The sequence below is a fragment of the Priapulus caudatus genome, unplaced genomic scaffold (genome assembly GCF_000485595.1).
Source record: "Priapulus caudatus unplaced genomic scaffold, Priapulus_caudatus-5.0.1 Scaffold3324, whole genome shotgun sequence".
Lineage (NCBI taxonomy): Eukaryota > Metazoa > Priapulida > Priapulimorpha > Priapulimorphida > Priapulidae > Priapulus > Priapulus caudatus.
In genome coordinates, this window is record NW_014580385.1 from 1 (window position 1) to 7,342 (window position 7,342).

Consider the following 7,342-nt stretch of genomic DNA (forward strand, 5'->3'; position numbering starts at 1 on the left):
CAACACCACCTCATGTATAGTGACGCACACGCATACACTCAGGTGAACGTGTAAGTCGGATTTTGAACACACACTCACAGTGTATATGAACGCACACGCATACACGCAGCGTGAACGTGTATCGGACGTATGAACACAGAGAATCGTGGATTAAAATGATTATAAGGTGAAGGGTAAATAATTCCGTGGGGCACACACACGGTCCTGCTGTCATATGGACGGTGACGAATGAGTGAGGGACACCAGGGAGTGGCACAGTGGCTGACACTAGTGCAAAGACAAATATCGTACCCGCAAGTGTAAGCTGTTGTTTGTTGAGCTATTTAAAATTATAGAAAACGTTGTATCGTCCATAAACCCTGACATTTTTTTCATGTGTTTATGTGTTGATCGATAGCTTTTTAATCATTCTAGACTCGGTGAAATCACCGTAGAACAATCGTATAAATATGCTTAATAAATCAATCAATTAAACTCTTAATCAGTGAAATCAAATTGTCATTCAGTGGAATCAAATCATTCAGTGTATCACGAAAATATTTTCAGAGTAAATAATCAATCATAGTCAACTGATAATCAATCAATTGTTCAAGAGAATCAGTGGATCAGTCAATAATTCAATCAATCAGCTAATCAATCACTGACTAACATAAGTCTACTCTATTTTGTTGATTGTGGTTTCTCTACAACTAACTTCTCATCGACTGCCCGTGATGGAAGAAGATTTTAGGCAACAAATTTATAAACTATTAACTGCTATATCAACTGTCATATAGCTACAAAACAACTACGGGAACAAACAAGTATAAAAAAAACTGCAGCTAGCGTTCTATATTGGGATGTGAACGATTGGATATACGTTTCTACCACGAGATAGGGCCAGGCTTACAGCCATTTGTAACCACTACGACATGACGAGCACAAATATGCGACGTACAGGCCCGTACCGCTTTATACTTGGGGCCGGCTTCTCCCCCCCTCCCCCAACACACAAAAAAAAAAAACACAGAAAACCAAAAGACACATCGCCTGCACGGTCGGGGGGGGGGGGGGGGGGGGGGGTGGGGGCGGGGGGGGGGGGGGGGGGGGCGGGGGGGGTGGTGTGGGGTGGGGGGGGGGGGGGGGGCAGCGTGCGGGGGCGACCGACCGCCGGGGTTCAGTTTCCAAATGTTGGGCAATTTGCTCGGCGAGCGAGGGCGTGTACAGGATGGTAGTACCAGCGGTGGGTCCTAACAGTAACACCAAAGTTGCGAGCACGGCGAGGGTGTCTGGGGTCTGATGTTAATTTTAAATATTAACCACCCCTCAGATGCGCTTTTCTGTGCCCAAGGTGCGGGGTCGCCGCGACTCCCTACGCACCCCTGTACATTCCCCCTGCTCGGGGCGAAGCGCACCCTGGCGAGGAGCCAAGCAACCGAGCGGGGGAGGTGTGGGAAGTTGTGCTTCACTGTTCACCTCGCAGCGATGGAGATTTTGCAATTATACACTATAAATGAGGTAAAATTCCTTGCAAATTCAATAAAATACATATTTTTGGCTTGGGGGGCCCCCCGGGCTCGGGGGCAGGGGGGGTTCTTCACAAGCACCCCCCGAACCCCCTGGCCACGGCGCTGCGATAGCAACAAACCGTATTAGGTTTTCTTTTGTCTAATTGCGCCGCCTTCCTATTCCCCCTTGATTATTTGGCTTGCCTTTATTTGTGTTATTGCCATTCTCTTAATCCAGAATAGTTTTGTTCGTTATGTCCAGGAGTCACGAACTTGACATTCTTTCGTTTCGTCATCACACCCATCACATAAGAACACCCTAGAACCCCCAGATAGATGTCAGTCTCAAAGTTCGGGTATCAAGTTTTGTGCCGTAGACCGCCATTTTATAGACAAGGTGGGTGACGCAACACCGGTTAAAGAAGTGGGGTATAAATAACAATAACAACTCATATCTTGCTAATAAGTCAACCAATTTAATGTTTTGGTACAATGGTTCCGTCCTTAGAAAATTGCTACATACAGAAAATGTTAATCTACTTACTTGTCATTAAGAGGTCTACAGGCAGGTCACTACAGGTCAAAAGGGCGACGTGGACGGCATTTTTCCTTAAACTGCAGTAAAGCGATGCAAATACTTTAATAAAATGTTGCTAGCAATGAGTTTGCTTATGTTTCTTTACCTAGGGTGCCCACATATAAGAGTGCGCAGTAAAGTATAAACTATTCAATCTGAAAGCTAACCCCAATGCAGCGAATGGAATAGTGAATGAAATAGGACAATTTTAGTCAGCTCTATGAATGTTATAGTTCTCAGCACTAGAGTAATTTGACACACTCGTATTATATGTGCATCAACCTCTTTGTTTTGAGTCTGTTTAAGCTGTAACGTGTTTATAATTAAAACAAATACAATTTCAATTATTATAGTCCACGTAATAAGTATCATAGTCAACTAAACTGTTAGAGTATGAACTGACACTGTCAACTCTCACGAGTGCGGCCTTTAAATGTAATCAATCTTCATCGTCCGTCGTCATCCACATTAGATGCCCATCTACTGGTTTTGTATGCATGGTGTGTTGGGTTCCTGGCAGCCTTTCATCGTCCATGCATAACAAGGCTTCAGCGCAGCAAGGTCCATTGTGTCCCTTACAGGAGCAATCTGCACGAACACAGGGCTTGACTTCTTACAGCAGGACATGCGTAATTACGGCAGTCCACGCTGTGCTGGCTCGCTTTGTCATCAAGCACAGGTTGCAGAGCACCATCTGAGATGCTCCAGCGCATGTTGGCTCGGTGTTGGCAAGTCTGTCTGGCATCCAGTGGCCCTCCTCCATACAACAGTTTGTAGTTTGAACGCTTTAGGTGTTGAGAGGAGGCTGTCTGACGTCGCGAACACTCATTCTCTTGACTCTCTGACCAGAAAAGCCAGTACCTCACATCATCGGCTTTGCTGCCAGCTTTTGTGATCTTTGTGTATACACTGCACCACAAACGCTTCACACCCAGAGATTAAGTGTCTTCACTCATTGGTGGTGTCTTTGCGCCAGCTGAGATCACACTCTCCTGGCTGCAGGCTCACTAGCACATTATTGTGTGTGAAGGCTTCTCTTCTGTGGCCGATTCCCACAGTGAACTGTTAGAGGTCGCATCCGGTCAGTGGCATGGCAATGCTGGCAATGCATCACAGAGCTGTGGGACCCAACTCGGCAGCCAAATTGTGGCATGGGGATGTACCTCAGCTTGTCCTTAACACAAAGTGGAACCATAGTTGTTGGCAGGAGGTGGGTGAGTGGCACACAGTACAGCTAGCATCTGTGTCTGGGGATCAGTGAGGCGGTGCCACTAGCCATTACTACTCCCCGATTCCAGTGGAGCTAGATCCTCTATTCCCGATCCATCATAGGTTTCTTTCGCAGGAGGGATAGGAAGTTGTTGGCTAACATGGAAGCCTCCCATGCGAATGACGATGTTGACAACTCTTCTGGTAGGCGCCATTGTAATTTCTTTGGCGCTTTGACATAGGATGGGCGAGGTTCGAGACGTGTAATGGACCGCTGTCTTGCCTGCTAAACTCGCCATCATGGCCTCCACATTCTTTCATGACAGTGGGTACAGGCGTGTACTGGATTGCTGTTGGGGATCCATCTATCATTGGGCAGTACAACACAACACGTGGTGAGGCGTTGGTATACATGAATGGACCATGGCATTCGAATCCACTCCACCCTAGGTACTAGTCCTGCTGATTCTGCCGACATTGTGTGAGTTCCACCTCAAACAGGCTTGTTGTTGGACAGAGTCGACAACGCCCGTGGCAGGATATCAACACATCACGCTATACACAGTGTACAGAAATCGCATCCTTATCGCACCAGAGTGAAATAAAAATATCATCACATGGTTTTTATGGTGCTCACTCGTTCGTGTTTATTTGCACTCTGAACTCGCACCTAAAACTGATATCCATGGCCAAAATCATGTGATAATCTTTGTATGATATATGCTTATTTCAGTTGGCATATTTGTTGAGTAGTGGTTTCATATCATGGTTAGTGCAACATCCTGCTATCAAGTCCAAGTCGTGGTCATGTTGGAGCATTCAGATTTCAGGTTTGTAGGTGGGTTGTCGGGTACTCTTTTGGTTTTAGTGTTTGTTTCCGCTTTGACTGCCATGTATGTCGACCTTTCCTAAAGGCGGTTGTAACATGTATACGTGTTGTTAATCAGTATGCCTAGCAAATTTCAATAAGGATCTATTGGTTCAAAGACTTTTAAATTTGGCTAGAATATTGGCAAGATTTTAGCAGCTTTTGTTACCTCGGCGGCGGGCCAAGGAGGTACCCCTACCCCAGTTGAAGTGGTCATCATGTCACGAATTTCATTCGCACCTGATTCCCATTTGCTGCATGGGGTTAGCCGCGTTCAAGACTGCATAGTTCGATAGTTGTACTGGACTGCCCTTATTGTTACCCTAGGGTGAAAAGAAAACATAAGAACTCATGTAGCAACATTTATTTATATTCGGGCTAATCGTTTCCTCGCAGTTTAAGGAAAATCCGTCACATGACTTTTGAGCCTGTAGTGACCTCTAGTGGACTCTTAAGTCGCGCCTTGTGTTTAGTACAGGTCTTGTAAATTCGGCTTATTTTGTGGTAGACGAAAATTTGACATAGAGACGGAACCCATTGGTAAGGGCGCCAAATACAGTTAAATTGTTTGATCTAGATTCAAGCGAAAGAATATGATTGTTATATAGTACTTTATCACCCACAACTTGGTACACGTGCACTGACGAGGGTGGTGACCTAGCACGCAATTCTCACGAGCGCATCTGCACGGCAAACAACAAATGCGCGCCATCTAGTGGTCGGAGCGCCATCTAGTGATCGGACGACCGTCAAGTTAACGACCAACACCGCCATGTTGAGCTAGACGAGTCAACATAGCGGTTACAGATGACAGCAGCCTAACACAGAAGCAACTGATCTACCGGTGTACTGTATTCATTCATACCTGATCTACTGGACAAGCACCAGTGCATTCTACGCTGACTGCGGACCTCACGCTGACACCAGCAATCGTGAATCTGAGCTGGAGTCGGATTACACCCACACTACAACGACGGTCGCCACGGTTACTCGGTACTACGCCGAGTCTATCCTCGTTTCCGTGGTTACGGCTCGGCGGGTCCATCGCGGTTGCCATGGTTACGACTCCGCACGTCGAACGCTGTCACTATGGTTACTAAGTTATAAGTTATAACTCCGCGGGTCGATCGCTGCGGCTACCGCGCGACGGCGCGATTGCGGTCGGGAGCGTGGTTACAGCTCGCTGTCGCCTTGGTTACAGCTCACTGTCGCCTTGGTTACGGTCGCCTTGGTTACAGCTCACTGTCGCCTTGGTTACAGCTCGCTGTCGCCTTGGTTACGGCTCGGCAGATCGCAGTCGCCTTGGTTACGGCTCGACGGGTTGATCGCGGAAGCTGCAGTTACGGCTCGGCGGGTTTCTTGCGTGGCGGGTCGTCGCGACTTCTCCTTCTCGTTGATAGACTCTCTGGCTTCACTCCTGAAGCAGGAACTGTCCCGGCGAGAGAGAAAACCGCAAAACAAGCAATAGTAGAATATTAAAGCAAATGTTATATAAAGATTTAATAAAATATCATACCAGAAATGGCGGCCATCTTGGAAAATGGCGGCCATCTTGGAAAATGGCGGCCATCTTGGAAAATGGCGACCATCTTGGAAAATGGCGACCATCTTGGAAAATGGCGGCCATCTTGGAAAATGGCGGCCATCTTGGAAAATGGCGGCCATCTTGGATTTTCGCATGGCTAACGTTTTTTTTATGAATAAGCAGCCCATGGTGGATATATGTGCCAATTTTGGTGCTTGTATGATAATTTAAATGATTCTCCTAATACTTGCATGTTATCTGCCCCAGTAAATCAGTAATAGGAGTAACAGACTATGCTTAGTAACATCTGCCTAGTGGCGTCAAATGCTTTAGACCGAGATGTTGCGTTTATTTTTATTTTTTTATTAATAATTTCTTTATTTCCACGTATGTTACATACATGTTACAGCCATTACAATACATACTTGTACATATATATTTGACTTACATACAATTTGATGTGTAGGATACAATTTGATATGTCGGTAATATATGTGGCAATAGATGTTGCGTTATTTATCTCACCTCGCGGAGGAAGATGCATGATGGCTGACTGTGATTGGGCGCGTTGCCGATTCATGCCAGGATGCTGTTCACCGTGTCCCGGCGCACCTTTAATCTCACCGCCAGGTGGCGGTGGTCGGTACATGGTGTTCTCTAGCCACTTGTCCTGGTAGCGATGCTCAAGTATTGTACGCCATATCTTACAGTTGTAGCCACCCCTACAACACGCAACATTTGCCAATACATGCTCGGAATACATACATGAAGAAGCTTGCAGTTACTGTGATAAAAATGATTATAATAATGATGATGATGATGATGGTGATGATGATGATGATGATGATGATGATGATGACGATGATGATGATGATGATGATGATGATGATGACGACGACGACGACGATGATGATGATGATGATGATGAGTTGCCAGTAGTCGCTACATAGAATCTATTAGATTACTAAGAGTAAAACACATGAATTATTGCTACGGATGATGTGCGCATGAACAACAGTGTTGTTTACTGTATACGCTGTATAGTTCGCAGTGGTTTAATTTTCGCGAATTTCGCGAACGCGTCCCCGACGGCGAAAATAACAACACACGAATAATTCATACGGAATAATACCGAATAATGCATAATTCACCGACCGCGAAATTAACCACTCGCGAAATTGTCCGTCAAATCTGAATTCGCGAAAATATCTGTACGCGAAAAATATGGCGTATACGGCAGCCTAAAAAATACTTTTTTTATTACGAGAGCTCTTTTTTGATTTTGTATGAAAAAAAGAGCTCTCGTAATTTTGTTTAGGAGAGCTATTTTAAGCTTGGCCAAAGCGATTTTTTCTCGTAGCTTCCAAAATGTTCGCTCTCGTAAATTGTTGTTATCAGAGCGCTTTGAAAGCTGACGGGAGCGAAATCGCTCGCCGCTCCCGTGTATTTTTGTCGCTGGTATACGGTACCTGAGACGAAGTCGTGCAAGGTCGTCCCTGGTCATTAGCTCAAGGACATCTTCCTTTGTGTAGCCTTCACTTGTGAACTAGAACACAAACTGGCAATATGAGCTCCAGCTCCTCCTCTGCGTTCTCCTCTTCTTTCGACTTCTCGACTTTCTCTCTCCCACTCTCTCTCTCTCTCTCTCTCGCTCTCTCTCTCTCTCTCTCTCTCTC

At 45.8% G+C, this 7,342-nt stretch overlaps 1 protein-coding gene across 1 annotated transcript; it reads right to left on the reverse strand.

The window, feature by feature from the left end:
* Positions 1–4,776: 4,776 nt before the first annotated feature.
* Positions 4,777–7,208, reverse strand: LOC106819389. The gene is made up of 3 exons (XM_014824032.1): positions 7,136–7,208; positions 6,192–6,388; positions 4,777–5,570 (listed from the first exon to the last, which is right to left on the reverse strand). The coding sequence occupies exons 1-3, from the start codon at positions 7,168–7,170 to the stop codon at positions 5,482–5,484; spliced, it is 321 nt and encodes a 106-aa protein (XP_014679518.1). The 5' UTR covers positions 7,171–7,208; the 3' UTR covers positions 4,777–5,481.
* Positions 7,209–7,342: the final 134 nt, after the last annotated feature.

Excerpts from the sequence above, each read along its gene's own strand:
- LOC106819389 (XM_014824032.1), bottom strand. The coding sequence starts at position 7,170 with ATGACCAGGGACGACCTTGCACGACTTCGTCTCAG. Across the intron at positions 6,389-7,135 it reads CTTGCACGACTTCGTCTCAG|GGGTGGCTACAACTGTAAGA; the intron begins GTACCGTATACC and ends TGCGTGTTGTAG. Across the intron at positions 5,571-6,191 it reads CATGCATCTTCCTCCGCGAG|TTCCTGCTTCAGGAGTGAAG; the intron begins GTGAGATAAATA and ends TCGCCGGGACAG.